A 23,700-nucleotide genomic window follows, 5' to 3' on the forward strand; every position below is an offset into this window, starting at 1 on the left:
TTTTCAGTTCTTTCTGGTAACTGCTGCTTATTAGTATGTTCGAAAGTGGCAAAACTACAATCGAAGCTTTCTGCTGGATGGTCGAAATTATGACGTCACTGTCTAACGCTGTTTCTAAAGCTTATTTCCAGTAAATGACGCTATAGTATATATTATGCTACTAGAGCTACTTTTAGTCAGTGACGTTTCGTGGAATCAAAAGATTATATTATCTTCAAATTGCCGTCGACACGAGGCATTAGCTATCAAATGACTTACTCTACGATTACGTCATGCGATTGTGATAGCGTGTATTGCATGATAGAATGCAATAAAGGAAGTAACTTTGATTTAAGCAACATTTCTTCTGTGTCAAATCAGTCAGAAAGAGTAGGAGGTTTACTAGTATATGTAAAAAAAACAAACAAACAAACAAACTCCCCAAAGAGGATTCGTTGTATGTCATTAAGGCCTATACGCTTAAATCATTCACCCTTGGCTTTACATGCACTAATTTTACCTGTCTTATATCCATTAACCCCAATCGTAAAGCTAATCACAGACTGAAACTATTCAAGGTATGCTGTCATTCACTAGGCTCATCTGCATGAAGGTTCGCTCGCTTGCCTGCTTGCTGCCGGTGAAGGCTAAATCAGTGCAATGACTCAAATCTCGTGACGTCACGTCACTATGGAAACGACGTGAGGGACGCAAGACGCAACAATTTGATGACCCCCCCCCCCCCCATCCCGTGCCTCCCCACCCAACGACAAGAAGTGATATTTAAGGAACAGACACATTAAATTACCAAACATGACAATCCGATTAGGTCGCATCTCCAGTGCCCAGGTGAAAAGTCTAAAATTGGAGCAGATTTTATGTATATGCAATAAAGACAATTGCAATCACAGAAAGCTGCAAATAAATCTTTGATTACTTGACCAAAACTCATTAAAAAACACAAGGCAAACAAAGCAAAGCAAAGCAAAACAAAACAAAACAAAAGTTCTAGTTGGTCGTTGTTTAGCTTGCGACTGTAGCAAGTCCTGAAAGTTGATAAGATCGCCCCTCAAATAAACGTTGGGACATCAATAACGCCTGACAACGAAAGCCTGCAAACTACACTCAACCAGGAAAAAGGGGAAAAGTTGGTATGAAGGAAACATTTTAAATGAGTCAGGACTATGACTCAACAATACGATCTTAGCATGACTTCAATTTTAGCGTCTTCTATTCGTCTTTCCAGATGAGTTCCCGGAAGAATTTCATGACAGGACTCGAAAAGCAGACAATTTCGACTTCATAGGAGCGTGTCATCAACGAGAGAGTGGTTCAATTTAGATCGGATATGATTTATGAGTCAACTAGACGGAGACGGGGAGAAAATGGGACGGAAAACAAAATGAGGTCTTTAAGAAATCTTAAAGTGGTAGATGATGCAGTAATAGACAAGGCACTGCGGGCTAATGTCTACAGATTGCAACAAGTCATCCCGCACTCCGTTCCGATCATGACGACGCTTTGGGGTGCCATATTTCGAAAAACTTTGAACAGCCGATGCCTGCGAAGGGTATAATGACAGGCTACATACCATTTGACAAGGCTACTGAAAATTGGCGGCTTAACGAAGACTGACGGCCAGATGTCGACGCGTGTCGATCATCATAATTATATCTAATGATTTAACGAGCTGTGGCCCGGGCCAAAAGATGAAAGCAATACAGAGATCGACTTACTAGCTGTATATGTCTGGTGCACAGCAGCGAGAAGAACGACTGATAGAATTAAGAACTTCATGATGCTCTCTATTCCTCCTTTACTCCTTCTTCTTCACGAGCAATTTATTCACGGCTGATCTCTCTGTTTTTCCTCTTTGCAGGGCAGACGACAAGACGACTCCCGATAGTGACTGTCAATCGTTTTCTTTGGGTGAAGAATATCGGGGAAGGCTGGCGATGGCTTTGTAAAATGCAATATGCCGATGAGGTGGTATCGATATCCTGCAATGCAAGATCGTCTGCTCCTAATCGAAGAGAGTTTGAAGAGAGAGGGTGATAAAGTGAGGGAGAGGGGGAGAGAGCGAATGAGAATCGACAATGTCCTTCCACCAACGACTACTGGACGACTTGTGAGCTGAAGTTACGCCGACCTGCCGATTTTATCAATAGGGAGCGATGCTTATTGATCGCTTGAAAAATAAGCTGCAAAGCGTGTAGTGAACTTTTTGTACCTTTTTCTTTCTGCTTGAAAACAACAACAACAATTAACCATTGATGATGATAATAGCAGCGAGTAGAGGACGGCGCATGCGCGGAGAATTTTGCTGTTAACTTACTGGCTACCTGTCAAGCCATGGGCTGTGGTACGCTGTCGAGCGAAATGAAAGGGGTGTGGCCTGGTGGCATGTAATGCTTATTATTGAGCCTCTGCGTGCACTACTTGCCATATTCTGTAAGCAGCAATGTCATATGTATGGAAGCCTGTAAGGGACGTCGCAAACATCCCGCAATTTAAGTCGGAATTCACAAATAATTCACAAATAATTGTGAAATATTTGTGAATTTGTCTTAGATTTCACAAATAATATACAAGTATTTCACAAAAAAATTGTGAATTTTTCACAATTATTTGTGAATAAATTCAGAAATAAATCGGAAAAAATTTCACAACTATTTCACAAATATTTGTGAATATATTCACAATTTATAGCGCACTTCGTCGCGAATTTCGTCGCGAATTTTTTTTCCAACAGCTTAGGCATTCGGCGGTTCGGTCCATGTTTCTGATCTTTGCTGGTACATTACACCTACTTCTAACAGAAACACATTAGTCGGTAGTCTCTCTCTCTCTCTCTCTCTCCCTCTCTCTCTCTCTCATACACTCACACACACACACACACACACACACACATATACTTCTTTGTTTCTCTCCTCTCTCTTCCGGCATGACAGCGACTTAGTGTAGGGATTTGTTCAGGGTTTTTGTTTCGGATATGTTAGGTTATAGGTCTTTTTGTCTTAGTTTCTTTGTTTCATCCATTTTCAATGTTTATCAGTCAATCGATCATATAAATTTCTTGTATTACGTGTGGGGGAATGCCCCCTACAAGCTCAGCTTTTTAGCATTCCTCCCCATTTCCAACATGTTTCTATATACCTACAAGTTTTCTGTAAATTTATCCTTTACTTTGTATAATGAAATGTATGCACTGTATTCAATTTTTGTAATATATCTATATGTTTTTGTTGGAAATGAAATATAAATGAATGAAAAAAAAACACGGTAGAAGTGGTTAGAAATGTCCCTACCGGACTACAGACGAATCTCAGAATGTATCGAGAGATACAGTTTCTAGCCCAACCATAGTTTCATTCTATACTTTACAAGCAAGGAACTGTGAGATGTCTAGAATTCTATTTTTCTCATGAAGTCAGTGTAATTTCTTTTATTCCAGTCTACTCTACAATGACACCATTATGTATAGTCTAGTCTGTATCATATACAAAGACAAATACACAGACATAAGTAAACGCACACACACACACACACACACACACACACATGCACAAATAAACCACCTCAAATACAAAACAAAAATCAGTGTGACTGCAAACACAGCATTTACACTTGTATGCACAATGAGTCCTGTCACAAAGACATACAACAAATCAGTCAATCCCTTAGAATTCGACACTGCATGAAAATCACATCATATAGATATCACTCTGGAAAAATAAAAATTATTTTGGCATCTTGCATTTAATATAACAGCTCAGCATTCTATGAACAATACACAAAAAAGGTATACAAGAATTCCACTGTTGATCAAGAATAATATAATTTGATATAACTGGTAAAACAAAACAAAACAGAGACATAGTAACACTGGCCACAGTCACACTTGATGGTATCAATGAAAGTGTATTTTTTTTTAATGCTGTAGCTTTCTGATTGCAATGAGATCACTTGTTGGAGTTTGTTTGATAGCATTTTTATTCCCCATTTCAAATCGATAAGAAACACACTGCTAGAACATTACATAAATCATACATGAATCAAGATTATTAAAAAATGAATGGAATGCCCACTTCAAATTCATTATTGTCATATGATTCCATTCTTTCATGGTGTCTAGTACTGTAGGCCCTACACTTAAAAGCTGAAAAAACATAAAAACTGATGTTTAACATTTATTGCACAAAAATAATACATATTTCATTCCATCCCCTTAATAATTTGAAACAATCAAATTGATTTTTTCAGTCAATATGTGCAGTAAATACTATTCACACTCAAACACCATTTACTCTCACCTTATTATGTTAACAATTAGCTACATACAATGTATCCACGCACAGTTTCATGACATTTGCTTCTGCAATAATTGCTCTCATGAAATGTCTGCACATGAAGCCAAATATTATTAACCCTAACCTTAATCAAACTAATTAAACCTAAATTCCTATCACAATTATCCCTAACCCTAACTCCTTGGAGAAAAAACAAACAAACTGCAGTAACTGTCGCAGTCAAATGTTGTATCGCTATCCATGCTTAATCTGTCAAATTACACAATAAACATATAAGCCCTAATTGCTCATAAAATTCACAAGCCTAACTGCATACTAAAATCATTAAGGAGATCAAACGTTATCTAATTTCACATCGAATAGATAAATACTTTCAATAACTTACTGGTACTATAAAATTTATTTTAATTCAAAGAATAACAAAAACAGCCTATGCAGTGTAAATGCATGTCAACCTTCGTTGACCCTCAATATTATCATCACCCGTGCAGCTAAACAAAAATCCTAATACGCCATACACCTCACAATTAGTCCCCATACTATCTTTCCCCATGCAGATTCTTTGGCATGCCCACAGAAAGACCCTCCAAACAAAATAGTCCGCTTTCGACCACACCTGTCAATAATCAGCAAAGTACCAAACATACATTGTAAAGGAAAGACACCTGCAATGCACCCTCCCCGAAACTGAGCACAGCCTGCATGCTTCCCTGCAATGTTTTCTTGTTGCTAATACAATTTGTAACTACACATACCACAGAAATATGCAAGCTATAATTCTCCGTCAAAGGAAAAGTGCATTCCAGCATATCCCCCCTCCCAAACATGGTGTCACCCTAGCAACGCCTTACAGACACGGTCACATGTAGAACTAGAACTATCACTCAATGTGATTAATACCCCACCTAACACTGAGGAAGTTTGCTCAACTTTGTATGCTTTTTATTAAAGAAAAAAAAGTTACCATAGCAATGTATTGTTCAATACTGAATTGTTCAACTATGGCCACATGTATCACATGCATCATAGTCAAGTGCTCAAAACCTGGGGAAGCAAGACAAGTAAATTGGCAGTTTCTGTGATTTTCATTAAACAAAAACACTGCTAACATGGCAACATAATGTTCGACATTAACAAAAATTGAAGTTCGCACAACTATATTATATACCATAGCCGTCGCATGTGCCAAATTTCAAGTCAAATGCTCAAAAGCTGATGGAGTAACCTGAAATAATTTTATCCCATGATTTTCATTCAAAATATGCTGCTACCATGGCAACACATTATTCAACAATGATGAAATATTAAGTTTGTACATCTACGTACAAAAGCGGTCACATGTGCCAAATTTCAAGCTACGTGTGTGTATATATCAATACTCAAAGACAAAGGTAGTTAGCTGAATCTACAATATTTTAGTGTGCTTTTTAGTGAAAAAATACCGTTACCATGGCAATGCATTGTTTAACAATGATGAAAGATTGAGTTTGCACACCTTTGTACTATAGCGGTCAAATGTGACAAATTTCAAGCTAAATGCTAAAAGACTGAGGGAGTCAGCTGAATCTGCATTATTTTTGTATGATTTTCATTAAGAATATGCTGGTACACGTACCATGGCAACACATTACCCAACAATGACGAAAGATTAAGTTTGCACATCTATGTACCATAGCGATCACAAGTAAGTACCAAATTTCAAGCTAAGTGCTCAAAGACCTAAGGAGACATCTGATCCACATTATTTTTGTATGATTTTTCATTCAAAATACGCTGTTATCATAGCAACGCATGGTTCAACAATGACGAAAGATTACGTTTGCACATTTACATACCATAGCAGTCACATGTGTCAAATTTCAAGTCATATGCTCAAAGACCGAGGGAGTTAGCAGAATCCATAATATTTTCGTATTCTTTTTAGTGAAAAATGCTGCTACCATGGAAATGCATTGTTCAACATCAGCAGAAGATGTGTTCTGCACATCTGCATACTGTAGTGGTCACATGTGCCAAAATTCAAGTCAATTGCTCAAAAACTCAGGGAGTTATAGGTCGATCAACCCACAATTTTTTTTATGATTGGTATAAAAAACTGCTGTTGCCATGGCAACAGATTTATTCACAAACAAACAAGAGTCTCCAGCACAACTACACATTACATTGATCATATATCCAAAATTTCAACCGACCGTCTGACACTGACCGCATAACTGACCGCCCGACCACCTGACCTCAGAGTGATTCCTAGGGATATATACCCCTATACACACATTGTGTGGGTGGACGTACAATTACATCAGAGATAAAGAGGGACAAGATCACTACCAGGGTATTTCTTTGCCCATATAGTAACAAGCTTACCTGGAATAGCTGTTATTGCTATAGCTTACTTCCATTAGTTCTCTTTTGCAAACATATATTTGTTTTCTGCCTCCAATTCTCAAAGGAAAACCTGTCAGCATCTCCTTGGGCACTGCCTCGCAAGAAACTTCAGCACAGCTTGTTATGTATTCAATATGCAGGCTTTTGATGACACAATGTAGACCTCTCCATCATGTGCCAAGTCCTCACTCACATTGCTAGCTATTTTCAGTTTCTCTTTACATTTTCCACCTCCAGGAAAGTAATTACTGGCACAATTTATTATGATTTCGCTATGCAGGCTTTAGATGACACTACGTGGGTTAATATCTCTATCAGGGATACATGTGTCAATACCTCACTTATCTCTAATTCTGTTTTTAGTTTCTCTGTACATGTCACCATCTTATCTACATACATGGATTCATCTGAATTTTACTTCACTTTCCTTGTGGAGTACAAGATGACAAGCCTGTGACCTATGCTGCCTGTCAGACTTTGATGGAAATATATCAAGAGGGCACATTGATGAGATGCCTGCTTCCAGTTGGTCAGTGTTCTCATCTTTGGTGGGTTTCAGCATTTGGATGATCTGAAAATAGATTTAATGGCTTTGAAGTTAAGTCTGGCTGGGCTGTGGAATTAATGGCTGTGAAATAAGATATATGTATCAACTACATACCTAACCAGTACATTTTTCTGCGCAATTTATTAACAAAAAAAAAAAACACCTTACTTTTTCATAAGAAGTTGCAGGTTGTGAGATAGGGTATTGTGAGATAGATACGTGACCAGGAGTCATAATATGGCTTATCACCACAACAGACAGGAATTTAGCTCCAGGCTTAGTATGCTCCTGTGCAGATTATCATCACAAATACAAGGATCAAATGCTTGGAAATTTGAATTGAAATAATGATTGATAATATTAACATTAACAATGCTACTATTTACAATAGCAGTGACAATAAACACAAAATGAAAGGCTGAAAAGGAGACATCCATACTTCTTTGAAATTGTAGTTATTGGCATCTTCATCGTTATCTGAAATGCACGTCATCTTGCCCTAACCTCAGTGTGGTATGTATGTCCAGAAAACTCATCAGATTAGCTCTGAACATTTCGTTCAGTGTTTAAGACTTATTTGATGTAAGTGATCCTCTAATGGTAGTCACACCATCAGAGTTTCTAAGTAGCATTCCATCACTGACATCAATAAAATGGCTCTATTCCTGAAAATAAAAATGAATTACTTTGTCCCTAACTCTTTTATGTTATATACATTCATGACTGCATTCTTGTTTTAAGTTTATGTAGATGTACATGCACAAAACAAAATGTTATGTTTTTTACTTACTCATACACTGTAGCTTCTCAAGGTGATAACTTGGTCAAGCATTTCATCACAAGTCTTCATTCTGTCCAGGTATGTCATGACCGCACCTCCCTGGTCTCTCCAAGGAAGTTCTTCAAAGAGACATGCTCTCCAGTCAAGAGCATTTCCTGAGTGTGCAGATCATCCACTTTCAGGTCATCCATTACCATCTGAGGGGGAAGAGTAGACCACAGACAACTTCTGTTATACAATGTATGATAAGTCTTTATACAGATTAGTTTGCATTCACTGGCAGGATTATGAATAGATGATATGTGTGTTAGTTAAATAGTTCAATTTAACTAACACACATAGTTCAGGGATTCAATAACTGTCATCACACACTAATGATTGATGATAGGAGGCATTTGATAGAATGAAATTTCGCATCACATGCTATAAAAGAAAACTGACTGACAATTTGTGATGCCCACAGAAAAAGAAAAGCATGTTTGAATAAAGTTGCACAATATACAGTGTAGGTGGGTGTCATCTACTTCTCCACATCTCAACTTCAGGCTTTAAAGGGTGTGTACAGTTCTGGTTGAGGTGAGGATTTAGTTTTTAACGTTTTGCGAGATATTCAGAAACCACTCTATGAGATGTCAAAGAGCATGCGATTCTAAGGGGTATCAAAAGTTTATTTGATGAAAATCGGTTTTGAAATGGCTGAGATATCCAAAAACAAGGTGAAACAAAGAGATCCTAATAAAAGGCATGGCCTGTCACCTTTTATTATTAGTGCTTTTTTGAATATCTCAGCCATTTGAACACCAATTTTCATCAAATAAGCATTGAATCCTTCTTAAAATTACATGCTCTTTCATATTTCAAAAGAGGTTTCTCATTATCTCACTTAGGAATGTTCAAAACATGAATCCCTACCTCAACCAATACTGTACAGTCCCATTAACACATTTGTATAACCAAAAGTCCACAATGTAGGTACATGCATCCATCTCATCTTCGTAATGATATCTAAGACACAGAAATTCATTGCTTGAATGATGTCGAAAAATGCTCTGACCCAAGGGTTGGCAAAGTATTTTTTCATTTTTAAAGATTATTACTTCAGCTCATTTAGTGGTGACCACTGTTCAAATGAATATGTTATGTTATGTAATGTTATGTTATGTCATGTTATGTTGTGTTATGTCATTTTATGTCATTTTGACCTAAAAACGAAACCACAAACATTCAACCACATGACCATTATGTCAAAAGTTCCTTAGGGTGGGATTTCACGGAGCACGCGAACGATTTGCGAAGGACGCGAATGACAAAATCCAACATTCGGAAAAGTTTTTCTCTGAATGTTTTCCGACAATGAAGCCGAAAACTATTCTTGCGCAATTTGTGCGAAGTTCCCACGACGTATGTGCGATTGTCGTGTGTATCATTGCTAAAGTACAGCATGTTACGTACTAGAAGAACACGCGACGGAAATGCGAACAACGAAACATTTTCAATAATCATGGGAGAAAATGTAGCAAGGAGAGGTGGAAGCAAGAAAAAAATCAACTCAAAAAGCTTTCTTGAGTTGATTTTTTTTTTTCTTTCCTGTATTTCTCCTTTCTTTTTCTCTCATTTCTCTATCGTGTGTTTGCCTACATTTTTCCCCCCTAGGACGTATCTCCACTAGTAAAGCATTTGTTCCTTTTTTTTTGCAGTTCCTCCAACACATAATCTCTATAGTTCAAATGAAATTTACAAAGTGTATTCTGCGATTTTTTTTTGTATATCAAATATTCTTTCTCTTTGCTAGTCTTTAATTTCTTTCGTTACCATAGTTGTTAATATTTAATTGTTTGATGTTTAGATGTATACTACGATTTTTATTTGTAGAAAACGTACAGGGCATACATCCCTCAAACGTGCGCTAAACGTTCGCGAGAATGTCTCAAAAGGTACGCGAACAGTTCGCGATTACGTCGTAAAATGATCGGAAAAACTTCGCAGATTTCGCGTAACATACGCGAGACATTCTCCGAAGTTTCGGAGTCTGTTTGGGGTTTCACGAACATTTTGCGAACATCGCGCCTGTCTTGCGAAGGTTTTGCGCATATGACGAAGCTTTAAAGACACTTTCGAGAACAATTCACGAGCAAATCCCGACTAAGTGTGCGGAAAAGGTTCGCAAAAAATTTCAAACTTTTTTGAAATTATCGCCGAAGTAAAAACGACATTCGCGAACAATTGACGACGCTTCCGAACCCTCACGTTTGTTTGGCGATCTTTTGCAGACTAAAATGCGAATGCTGGATTTTGCCATTCGCGTCATTCGCAAATCGTTCGCGTGCTCCGTGAAATCCCACCCTTAGAGTTATACAGGTAGCCTACCCCTACACATTTTGTCATACTGGTACTACTTTAAACTCCTGCCCCCTACCCTAGTTAGCTATAGCATGGACATTAATTTTGTTAAATTCACTGACTGTTCATGGCAAAAGTTCCTCAGAACATACACTGTATAATAATATCGGCCCTCCCCCTAATAAAAAAACCCACACATTTTAATATTTTGTCACACCAATACCACTCTATACAGTTCTCTAACCTCGTAGCTAATGTACAGATGCAGGCTTTCAGCACCAGTGCACTTGCTAATATTGTTAACATGACTGTGTGCATTATACTACCTGTATGCCTCTGTGTGTAACACGATAAGCTAACAAGGGTATGGCATAGTAGTGAAGAGCAGTTTGGCAAAATTTGTCGTGGGTGAATTTTTTTCGCTGTTGCGTACTTGCGAGATCATGGAAATTCCTAGATTCTATTTTCCCCCCATTTTCCTCACTTTGATATTTAAAAACGGATGTTCCTGTTACTGATCTGAAGCTGCCACGGAATATCATCGTCTTAACCACGGGGCACTCCTTGTACACAGACTTATATATGCTTCATGTTCAGGCTGGTCGCAATTAATCAAGTACTAAGCAGAACCTACTTACAATGTATGCACATTTGCTGGCATTATAATATACTGTAGGGGGCCTAGTCATGTACAGATTCTTTTTATTAAATTATAGGACACACACCAGTACTGACTACTACAAATGTAGACTAATGATTGTATCCATGGTAATGTTTAGTATCTTTAAGAATGAGACGTCACTAGACAGTAGACCGATCAGAAGCCGTGCGCCAGCAGCTACACTTGTGTGTACACAGTGTCAGGGCTGTGCATAGACACTACACTGTAAGAGTAAGCTTTAGTAACGTATCACCCGTATACAACACGGTACTAGAATGTAGCTTTTGAATATGATTAGTCAATTGCCCATCACATGACATTTAGTAACAGTAAAACTTTAAAAAGTTCCATCGCTCGCTCTGGCTATCAGCCGTGCATCTTTGTTTGAGCAAAAATGGATGGCCCACTGATGGCTGATGTCACCATTTTCCATTGACTTCTGTGTTAAACTCACAATTGACTCGAAGTTTTTGTTCCATTGCACAGCTCTAATGTCACAATTAAGTTATAAACAAGCATTTCCCGTGTGTAATTACGTACAAGCGCGCTCATAAACAAGCACTAGCTCGTAGATCTTTTGTCCCTCATTTTTTTTACACGACTTCAACCGATCAGCTTCGTGTACAAAGATACAGTACATGGTGACTGCAGCTGTGCAGCTGCTCATCTTTCATGGAAAATGGTTGCCATTTCTGTGTAAATTCAAGAATCTACGTGGTGGACCACATCTGTTGACGTGTGATGTGTTGTACGTTAAACAAAAAGATCTAACGTTAGACTTCTATCCCTCTTGTATGATCTTTACTCATGCAATGGAACAAGAATTTGCACTCAGTGAAACTGAAAGATGAGGCGCGCACCCATTGCAACTTGGCTTCGCCTCGTCAAATAGAGCGCCTCTGTCTTTCACCTCGGGCGAAATCTTGTATCCCACTCATGACCATTCACTATTTATGTAGAGAGTGGTTCTACATGTATTCTACTAATGTTAGACAGTGATACAAATTAAATAAGCTAGACGTAACATTAGTATTATGCCTGAAGAGTCTGCAAACTGGGACGATTGCAATTAGATCTAAATTTTAATGTTTAACGTTACTAAAAATTTATAGCTGAATACCAGTACTGACAACTATTATTTTACTGTTATATTTTGAAAGTTTGTATATTAGATCTAAGCTAATTAGCTTATACCAATCGAGTATTATGGGGCTTCAATTCCCTGTTCCTTGACTTTGACAAGACAAGTAAAGTTGGGGGATTCTGGCTAGCCAGATCGTTATCGGCCTACACCATGCACCAACACTCGGCAACAGTACACGAAAAGCTATGATTGGTACTAACATTACAGTCTACACGTAACAACATTCATCCACCATAATATCGGTGTGCAGTGAAAGCGGATTCATACCTGTGAAATACTCCTTTCTCACGTTTTTCGTCAACATAACGACACGTACAGTTGATGAATTAGCAGCTAATATGAATTCCTCCTTCCGTCGAGTGTTGTTGCGTCCTTCCGTCGACTGTCGAACAGATTCGTCTAGTTTACATTCGACGTGAATACCATACCCCTCAGGACAGTAAAAAGAAATTCGCGATAAATATGGGAGGATTTCGCAATAAGTTGTGAAGTATTTGTGAAAAAATTGTGAAATATTTGTGAATATTTTGCGAATTTATTGCGAAAGAATTGTGAAATATTTGTGAATCTTGTGCAAAGAGGAATTTTGTGAAATAATTGTGAATTATTTGTGAACATATTGTGAAATATTTGTGAATTTTTGGTGAACTTTCAGCACACAGTCGTTTTACTTTGGCCCTTAGAAGCCACCATACATATGCCTCTTTGCTTAGTGTACACACAATCGAATCACATTCGTTCTGTTTGCTGTTCTCTTGTTTTTTGAGGGGAAGGAGTGCCGGCATTGTTTTTCATTTCTGTGCTGTAAGACGAGGGGAAAGAAGAAGTAAACGGTCCTATATTAATGTCAATCTCATCATAAAATTCATTCAAAATAAGCACCAGGATCCTGTTTATACTATCATAAAAAGAACTATACAATATAAGTTAATGTATCCTGACTTGTGTCGATTCATGACACCCTGAAAATCACTTATGTTGCAAAGGAATATCTAAATACGTGTCATTCATCTACATGATAATGTTTCTGCTGTTTGTTTGTTTGTTTGTTTGTTTTTTGTTTACCTGGATAAGCCCACAAAAAGCCTTCCTAACCAGGATTCTGTCAATAACCCCACTTGCCAATCTGTGCTAATGTATTAATATGATTAACAAAAGACGTTGGAACAGTGCACCTTTCCACAGACTGATCATAACTCGCCGTTTCCATGTTACTATCAGTATGTATATTAACAAAATACACAGTACATTTTTGCAGTAGGGAAAATGTTCAGTGTAAAGGAAGGTGCATTCCAATGTCTTTTGTTAACCATACTTTTATGAGCATTTTACCAGTCATTGGCAGATAATGTTATTGACAGAATCTTGGTTTGGAATGGTTATCGTAGGCGTAACCAAAAAAAAGGGGGGGCAGGAATCATTATCATAGAAAAATGGCAAATATTTGGATATTCTTCCGGCCACAAAAGTGATGATTGGAGTATCATGAATCAATGAAATCCATTGACAAAAGACAAAAGACACTGTAGAGAAACATGTTTAGTATAGAGGAAGGTGCATTCCAATGTCTTTTGTTAATCATATCAGCATCTTACCCGTGATTGGCTGATAGTGTTATTGACAGAATCTTGGTTTTGGAGGGTTATCGTAGGCGTAACCAAGTTATCTAAAGAAAAAGGGTAGAAAATCATTATTTTAGAATAATAGCAAATTATTATTTGGATATTCTTCCGGCCACAAAGTTGATGGTCGGGGTATCATGTATTAATAAAAGCCAATGTGCATTAAGTTTGCATTGCGAATTCTCTTTAACTGGTACATAACCATTGCGTTAGTTCGCTGGTTCCGTTTGCTAGCTAGCACATGAGGATAGCCCAAGATGACCAGCGAAGCATTTTAATAGAGTATAGAATGCGCATGCCTCCAACGGCTTTTGTTGATGACCCTGGGATGACCCTCCCTTATGAAAGGTTCGTCTTTTGAATCCTAATGATGTAAACGGATTAGAATGATGTCTATCACTCGTGTAGATTACTGCCATCCTATATGGTTGAATGAAAGAAAGGCAAAGCATCAAACACTAAACACCAAAACACTGAACACCAGAGGCATATGTGCCACGTTGATCTATGAAGGAGGCAACACGACTCGTAAATGGTCATTCGCGATTGTGACTATTGCTAGATCACGATCCTTATCGCTCGTTTTGAGATCACACTAACTTTGCTAGCTTCGAGTTCTAAAGAGTTAAAGGGTGTGTACAGTTCTGATCGAGGCGAGGATTAAGCTTTTAACGTTTTGCGAGATATTCAAAACCTACTGTATTAGATGTCAAAGCACATTGAATTCTAAGGGGTATCAAAAGTTTATTTGATGAAAATCGGTTTTGAAATGGCGGAGATATCCAAAAACAAGGTGAAACAAAGAGAACCTAATAAAGTTGTGCCTGTCGCCTTATATTATTATCACTTTTTTGGATATCTTAGCCATTTGAAAACCAATTTTCATCAAATAAACGTTGAATCCTTCTTGAAATTACATGCTCTTTCATATTTCATAAGAGGTTTCTCATTATCTCACTAAGGCATGTTCAAAACATGAATCCCCACCTCAACCAGTACTGTACAGTCCATTTACTACACTCTGACCAGCTTAGCTTTGTAAAGTCCGTCTTTGCTTCCATCTTCTGGTTCTGATAAATTCTTATTCTTATTCTTTTATTCATTCCCACGGGTTTGTCGATCATCACTGAATTAGAGAGAAAGTCCTCTGGTTTCTCGTGTAACGATTTCTTGTGAAGAGAACGAGTGATAAAAAAAATCTGATAAAGGGGACATAATAATTATATGTGATGGGGGTTAATGATCGCAAAACGATTCTAACCCTAAGCCTATCTTTTGTTGTTGTTTTTTTTTTGTGTGTGTGTGCGTTTTTCCTTTTGGCAATGCCTTTGAAGATGGTAACAATAAGCTAATTGGAGCAAAACTGTGTTTGGGGGGAAATGAATATTTTATAAGTAGGTCAGAACTTAACGTGAAATGCATATTATGAGAGGGGACACTTACAGCTTCTCACAGCACCCCCTCCCCGACCGCCCACCCATAAATGTCCCTGCCATAGGTTAACCACTATTGGAAATGAGGGTGAAGGACGTGACTAGGAGAGCAACAGCACGGGCGGAGCAATGGACATTTTTGATGAATAGCAGGGCGCCCTATAGCAGGGCGCCCTCACTAAAATTGTTTTCATGTAGCGCATGGCTTTTCCATCCAATATTGCCAGCGTGGAAGCACTTTACGATATACTTTATAACTGCAGCAGCTAACGATGATAACGATATTCTATACCAGCAATGACTGTTGATGATGATGTTGTTGTTGTTGGTGGTGGTGGTGGTGTTGTTGTTGTTGTTACCACATGAGGTAAGACATTGAATTGGGAGACTTTTGCACAGATCCATGTCACCAAGATAAGCAAATAAACTATAAGGTGAAATTATACAATCAATTTGTTGTTCATGTTTTGATCGTATTTGAATTGATTTGATTTGATTTAGCTCGATTCGGTATTATTCTGCACAGTTATGCTATAATCAGTAGAGTAGCTATTGTGCCAGACCTAGATATTATTCTCTAATGTCTACCCCCATCTCGATATTAACTTCAGTGTAGTGGACGATTTTGCTGTGGTGATTGCTGCTATTTTATGTTGTTCAAATCGCGTGACCTACACATGCAGGCTGGTCTGAACATGCAAAATCAATGATTTCTTCTTCCTTGTTTATGCTCAAGCAAATCATACTGCAAATCCGAAAGTGTTTATGTTCGCCAAGATATAATCGATTTTAAATTTCCTTACCACACAGGCTGCAATAGACTTACGATGAAATCAACTATATTATCATTTTTTTTATAATAACTCTTCGTAAAGCAGGGCCCTTCGACCCCCTTTTATAATCACTGCTTCTCTTAAAGTTCCCAGCAAAACACCAAGTTCAACTCGTAGCTTTCCCTGTTTCAATGACTTGTATATAATTGTGTATCTTTGCGTTACTTTTTTTATCATACTTCTGAAGTGATGGTGAATGAATATTTGATTTGATTTGATTTGAACCAAACGGAATTGAATTGAGTTGAACTGAATTGAACTGAACTGAACTGAACTGAACTGAACTGAAATGAAATGAAATGAAATGAAATGAAATGAAATGAAATGAAATGAACTAGCTTGAACTGAATTGAATTGACTGTTATCTTAACCCATGGAAGTCAATCTAGCTGTTACACCGACGTCATTTTTCGGGACGCGGCTAACCTGCCGAGCGCCAGGCGTTGATTGCAGATTGTTGGGTCTGGTCCAAGTCAGAATATACAGCGTCATGTTTTCTTCGCGATAATGGGACCAACAGCTACGGTTCCGTCTGACCTAGTATAAGTGCACTCTGCGATGGGCTTGCAATGATTATGACAAATTAAAAAAAGTCATATCCCAGGACGGTGTTGACATGAGCAAATAATTGAGAAAAGGCGTTTTTTGTCAAGCGGGATTATTTCTGAAACTGGTAAACAAGTTCCCGGTGGGAGACAGAGTTGTGAATGCTTGACATGGAGCGATGTCTATTTCTGTTGCTGCTGCCGCTGTTTTGTAAACAAATTATATCGCATGTAAGATATTTATACACGGGGTATTTGAAGTTTTATGTACTTTTGCCAGTATGAACAACAACATTTATTTTTCAAATTCATGAAATTCTTTCGTCGAGAGGTTTTTAATTGCAAATGGTTGACAAATTGCCCTCATCGACGTAAATAAGCACTGAATTGATCTGTGTTTTTGATAAAAAATCATGGGCATACACACTCGAGTAGGATTCGAACCTTTGACCTCCTGATTTTCGGACAGGCGTCATCTCCACTAGACCACCGAGCTTCGTTGGGTGCCTCTGATGGTGATATATTGAAATTTTAGTAATTATGATACCAGTTTTTTTTTAATTCATTTCAGACTGATGGAGAATGTTAATGTGCTTTAAGAATATAAAACAAATTATAACATAATATAAAATATAGAAATGTAAATATATAGAAATGTAAATATATCTTATATCTGTGATAAGTATTTGTAAATAAGTAATTCATAAGTTTGTTCATTTTTTGAATGGTTCACAACATAAAAGCTTGCTTTTTAGTGGACCTTTCAGGGTTTTTTTTCTCAACTGAAGCATAACTTTGTACTTTTTGCCAGTATGCATTCTTTTGTTTATTTGTATCATTTATCTATTACAAAGTCGAATGTTTATGTTTATGACGTAATTCCAAATATATTGTGCGTTATGTTTTGTTGGAAAAAGAAGAATGAAAAATAAATGAATTGAATTGAATTGAAAAAATACAGTGCCAAAGTGCAATACTTAAGACCACAATTAACGACTTTAAGCATATGTTACACCTCAAAGTTGTCGATGTATTCGATGTATTATCTAAATAAATTCAAATTTATTGAACATTTCTAACTTTGTACAATATCCTTTCAGTTTCTACTGTACATAGTGATGGAGAGAGAAAAATATGTTTATGTATCTCTTTCTGTCTCTTCATATATATTTAACTCATTTTTATGTGTACATGTTTGTTTGTGTGTGTGTGTGTGTGTGTGTGTGAGTGAGAGAGAGAGAGAGGGTGGGTGTGTGGGTGAGTATGTGTATAATTATGAGTGTTCACAGGAAGGAAGGAAGGAAGATATTGATCAGTAATTATTTTGTGTTTCTGAAAGCATCATGTGTACTCCGTGTTTCGCAGAAGGTTGAAATATGCGGTTCTATTTTCCTCCTTATTCCGGATATATTTCGTTTCAGAGTATAGAGTATGGATTTTTTTTCATCTACTTTTCAGCTGTCGTTTCCTCAAAGCAATTCAAACGCCTTCTGTACCTTGCGTAGGTGGCATCAGCTGCCTGACAAAATGTCATCTCTGCCTAAGAATAGGACTATGGGTGTTTTTAGAGAGTTCTTTCTTCATTTCCCTTTTCTTTACCGTACACCTATTTTCCTCTGCCAAGGACTACCATTGCTTTTATAGATGAAATCAGTTTGGAAGGGACTATTTTGTTACAGTCCTCACTCGGAATGAGGCATAGAGATTTGAGTAAATATAACGAAATCCGGAAACGATTTTCTCCCATAATTGGGCAAGATCGAAGTGATAACTTATTCTATTCTGACGAAAGTATTCATTTCATGGCAAACAAAATGAATAATCGGAATCGATGTGGGACTTAACATGCTCATTCAACTGTTAACAGATTTTGTATGATATACCAGGAGTTATTTATGTATTGTCAATCATGGCATATCAAACCCTATTGACATCTTAATGCTTACAAACGTTTTCATCTTTCTCGTTTCCGATAGGTTATCGGTGGAGACTGCCCTCGAATTTTGGGGTGCACGTCAAGAGACTGACACTCACGAATCATACAGCCCATGAGTCATACAGGCCACGAGTTATACAGCCCACGAGTCGTACAGCCCATGAGTCATACAGTCCACGAGTTATACAGTCCACGAGTTATACAGCCCACGAGTCATACAGCCAATGAGTCATACAGCCCACGAGTCGTACAGCCCATGAGTTCGACACTGAGTAAGCAAGACCAACGAGACGGACATATTCAAGCCTCGTGTTGTATCTGTTGAACTCGGGGGCTGAATGACTCGAAGGCTGTATACTGACTCATGGACTTTTTTATATAAGTGTATAATAAGTGTCAACTCGTGGACATTATGACTCGTGGGTGTCGCTCTCATGGGATGACCCCGAAATTTGCCTCTGGTAGCTGGCTCAGAATCATTGCTTATAGAATAGCCAAAGAGGTTATTTAATCGAGATGGATCAGCCCTCCCCCCCCCCCCAAAAAAAAGACAATTTATATTTTCCTAAAGGTTCTAATATTGATGAAAGTGACAAACATACTTTAGGACTACAGTTTTGATATAACTTATAAAATCTGTAATATTGGTAACATGTTATGTAAGTTGTGTGTGTTCGAGGTGTAAACAGAGGTGTATACACTCCCGTTCCTCCCTGAGCATCACTGGTGCCAGCTATTGATCCTGTATGACCTTGTTCGGGAAAAGGTCAAGTTTCGGTTGAGTATTCACCTTGTTTGTTTCACCCGTTACACTTGGAACAAATCCCCTCCTTTTGTTAACCCGCCCCTCGTTCCACAATGACGCCTCTCGAAACATTCCGCCTCTGTTGTTCAATGAAGTCTATCGTCGACGTGTGAAAATGCCAACGAGGGGTCATATCGGGGGCAGAAATAATCCTGCCCTTTTAACTTGTTTTCAGGGCATCATGCAATGATCCAACCATGAAGGAGGAAAAAATGTCATTATTACGTATAGCTTACGTATGAGCCTACTTGTCAAAGCGAGATGGTTCGTAAAAGGTCATGACCTCAGTGTCCGACAAGGCCGATCATCCGTAGACCTCTTATTACTTGTTCGCAAAGCATGGATGCACGGACGCTTTGAATGTGCGGTCTTCCTAAAGTATGTCTGTCTGTCTGTCTGTCTGTCTCTGTAATGGAGAATGAAACTGAAATATTACACTGTCTTGATTGTGTGAATGCAGAGATATTAGTAAAACATAAACAGTGACGTTTTTATAGGGAAATCGGACGATCCATTCAAAAAATTATGAATTTTTAAAGGTCAGGTATCATCACCGTCATCTGATGAGAAGACTATAGTGAAGTCAGTGCTGGATAGAGATAAAAAGAGAATGATAAAAAGAGTTAAGCACAATGTATTCTCTTTTCCACTGCATATAATGAAAGAGCACTTTTCTTATCTCTTTCAGGAAAACAGGAGAGCAATATTACCCTTAACATACTCTTGCAGGTAACAAGTCGCTTGAATGTGTTTGTTTTTTCCGGAAAAAAAAAGACCCAAAGAATTTTTGTAGAATTCTCTTTATATTTTCTTGATTTCGCTGTCTTGCATTGACGTTAAAATCCGTTGTAGTCTTCTCATCCAGCAATGGCAGCACGGAGCCTTCTGTAAGGTTTCATCATTTTTGAACGCATTGTCCTATTTTTATCAATATTTTCCCTGATGTTATGTGTATAATATATTTATACATTTATTCAGTCCTCACATGATTTATTTGTATGCCTATATTTCAATTCTATTTCCCTTTAAGAGTAATAACAGACTCTCCCTTGAGGATAAAAGAGTTCATGACCCTTTTTTTATGTTACTACCTGCACCATTTTCTTTCAAGATGTCTACGTGAGAACAATGAGCGAGTCGTGCTGGGCGGGGGTCATAGAGGTGATGATGTAAATTGGAGAACTCCAAAAGTGAGCGTTTGTTATACTATTTATGGTCATGTTCGTTGTTAGTAGCGTATCCCCTTGGGCACGTTTTTAAAATTGCACAAGGTTAGAGGGGAATTGGATATCAAAACATGTGAGTGGATTGAGTGAATGCAGCGATATTAGTAGAACAGCCTTTAATGTTTTACTAAGGGTTGAGGAACATTGGACAATCTGTTCAAAAGTTTTGAATATCTGATGATTCGGTTTCCCCATCTCTGGATGATAAGACTCCAACAGCTCGTGACGTCACATGAATAAAACAATATAAAGAAAATATATAAGGGAAATTCTATGAATTTGTTTGTTTGTTTCTTTGATGAAGAGTTCACGTTCCCTCGACTTGTTACTGACGTACAGTTCAAATGTTCAGAGTAGTATCATTCCCCATGCTTTCTGAGTGAAAGATATAAGTCATGTAAGTAAAGTGATCTTTCTTAATGAAGCTGGCAAAATTTCAACTTATTTAAAGTTGGCCATCACCACTCTCCACTGTTAGTCTGTGTAGCTAATAGTGGTACCTTTGGTATGCGAGTGGGCAACGAAGTAAAAAAAAAGTCACATGAGGCGTAGGCCTAATCCTCTCATTTGCTCTAAGGAATAAGTACGTTCTGGAGTGTTCCCAGAAGTTTTATCCCTGCTGTTCTTGTTAATGATGTTGTCTTTGTTATCGTTACGGTAGAAGTCATTGTCAAAATTGATTCGTGATCTTCAGTTGGTCTGAAATCCTCAAGACTTCCTCCTTCAGATAGTATTATGTTTTGTTGTTTGGGTTTTTTATCAGCGCGTGTAGCTGCTGCCATGATCATCCGAAAATTACTGCCGCTGCTTACGGGACGCCAGCCCGCTACGCACTTCACAGATTAGCCGCCACCCGATCCACTTCTTCGGCGGCACTCGAGTGTATCCCACTCTGAACGGAGCCGCGAGGTATTTAAAGCATTACGTCTTGCCTTGAAGTTGAACTTGTGACCCCAAACTCTGTAGTGCTGTGATAACTCTGTGACAATGTAATAATTAGTAAGATAATTATAGAAAACATCTATTTACTCAATCACTCATATATATCAATGCATTCAATTCAATTCAATTTATTTCCATCCGACAAAAGAGTGAAACAAAATACAAGGCATACATTACAGAATTCAAGTTGCTTTCCAATAATTTTGTAAGAAATACATATATTGCAGATGCAGTGCGGATAGTCAAGTATATTATAATAGAATTATAATTATGTAGAATAACCAAAAATAGCAATGCATTCTTTGTAAGGTTGGCAGAAAAGTAAATACATGGAAAAGAGTTGTCCACTGAAAAGCAGGGGTTGTAAAACACGCATCATTCAAAACATAATAACATTATGTAACTGTGATCATCCCTAATCTACTCATGTACAGATAAAAACGTGTTGTTAAATATACGCTAGGTAACGGGGATTTCAACATTATAAAATACCCCCCCAAAAAATACAAATTCAGAATAAGCTAACAATATTACAACCTGCAAGCACTTTTTTGCTGAACCGTGTGGACCCAGAAAATCCATCTGCCCATCCACACATAATACACACATTATACAAACATACATACAAGAACCCCACACACATATATGCATATATTCATAGGTCTATTCGGACATGCATACTCTCAGTAATTTCTACATTATGCACAAAATGATATACACTAAAACAGATCATGTGCAACACGTCTGAGGCTTGTATGGATGGAGTTTGTGTATAATCTGGCCGGCGTGGGCGAACCAGTTATAACGCCAAGAGTGAGTGTCATTGGTCAATGCACTACACCGCAGCAGCCAAAACTGGACCAAAAGTGCGCCTACACACGGATAATGCGTCAGAATAAAAGAAATCATTTCATTTCAGATGAAACAAGGAATAATGACATTTTGATAGAATACAAGCAAAAGTTGTGTCTGGTTCTTTAAAGGTCGCGAAAAAACGTACAACATTGGAGTCTCAGGGTTAGCGGCTGATTGTGTTGTTGTTGCCGCATGCTTATATTGTCATGCTGTACCTTGTTGATGTGTTATGCTATAGCTGTCAACATTCGACAAAGAAACCGAGTCAATTATGTTGCATATCATAATTGTGCAGTGATAATCATAAAAGCTTAGTAGGCCGCTGTGTTGGCAACAACGGCCTTTTCAGTTTCTTTCGATTTTTATAATGGTGAAGCTAACTGATGGAAAAGTGACAGGGAAAGGGAAAAAATGCAAATTAATTTTAATATTTTTTTATTCGAAGGCTACAAATATCAAGGTGATTAATGACTGTAAACAAGGCAACATTTGCGGTAATAGTTCGATGACCTTCAGAGGATGTCATATAAGTTCAGGTATGGACAGAGAACCAATCGCAAAACTACAAAATTTTGATTCTATTTCTATGTCTTCAATTTTTTTTTTGAAAGAGACGTCAGTAGGAATAAAAGTGCTTGTATAATGTACTGTAATTATTTATTTATATATTTTCTTGTTATCATATGATTATATTCTCTACAGGGCGTATCAAAAAAAGTTACACTTTTGAAAAAGAAATTGTCTAAATTACATTTCAAAATATTTGGAAGATTTTTTCATATTTATGGATGCCCAATAGTCTCATCTATCAAGTGCAATCAACAAAACAAATTTTTGTTCACGCTTGGCTGAACACTAACGCTCTTTGTCCAGAGTGTGAAAAATGACTTGCGCCAAATTTAAAAAAGATGGAAAATTCAGCAAGCAGTCCAAATAAGTGCTCCGATTCAAACAAATTGCTCTTTTGCTTTAAGCTTTGATTATGTTATGATAGTCTGAGATTTTTTGTCAGCTTTATCGTAATTTTAATGATTTCATTTCTGAATTAATTGGTGAGAATTAGAGTGTGTAACCACTTCAAGATCTTTAAAGCACAGTTTTCACAATACACGGACACATCAATACCATATGCCAGTTATTCATTAATGTGGCAGTGGTACCAAATTAATTAACATTCAAATCATTCATCCCATTGATCAATCAACTGATTGACCAATTAATCAGTCAATCAATCAATCCATCAATACATCAACTGATATATCGGTTATTCAGTCATTGAGTCGGTCAATCGATCAGTGAATCATACCAATAATCAATTAATCACTTTTCAGTCATTGAAATAATCAATTGGCTGAT

General features: G+C 37.6%; 1 protein-coding gene and 1 long non-coding RNA gene across 2 annotated transcripts in view; both read right to left on the reverse strand.

Moving 5' to 3' along the window:
• The window catches only part of LOC139711309 (carbonic anhydrase 1-like), a 70,183-nt gene extending 68,142 nt beyond the window's left edge, over nt 1-2,041 (reverse strand). Inside the window, exon 1 of the mRNA XM_071623212.1 lies at nt 1,716-2,041. Coding sequence (XP_071479313.1) covers nt 1,716-1,776 — 61 coding nt within the window. The 5' untranslated portion in view covers nt 1,777-2,041. The remainder of the gene's footprint in view (nt 1-1,715) is intronic.
• Nucleotides 2,042-6,113: 4,072 nt separating this feature from the next.
• LOC139711305 (uncharacterized) lies at nt 6,114-12,550 on the reverse strand. The gene is made up of 3 exons (XR_011709508.1): nt 12,415-12,550; nt 8,012-8,199; nt 6,114-7,245 (listed from the first exon to the last, which is right to left on the reverse strand). It is a non-coding gene; the product is annotated as an uncharacterized lncRNA (long non-coding RNA).
• Between the last annotated feature and the right edge of the window lie 11,150 nt (nt 12,551-23,700).

The sequence above is a fragment of the Diadema antillarum genome, unplaced genomic scaffold, assembly GCF_040938485.1.
Source record: "Diadema antillarum isolate AM-2024a unplaced genomic scaffold, OU_Dant_1.0 seq00001639_RagTag, whole genome shotgun sequence".
In the NCBI taxonomy this organism is placed as follows: Eukaryota; Metazoa; Echinodermata; class Echinoidea; order Diadematoida; family Diadematidae; genus Diadema; species Diadema antillarum.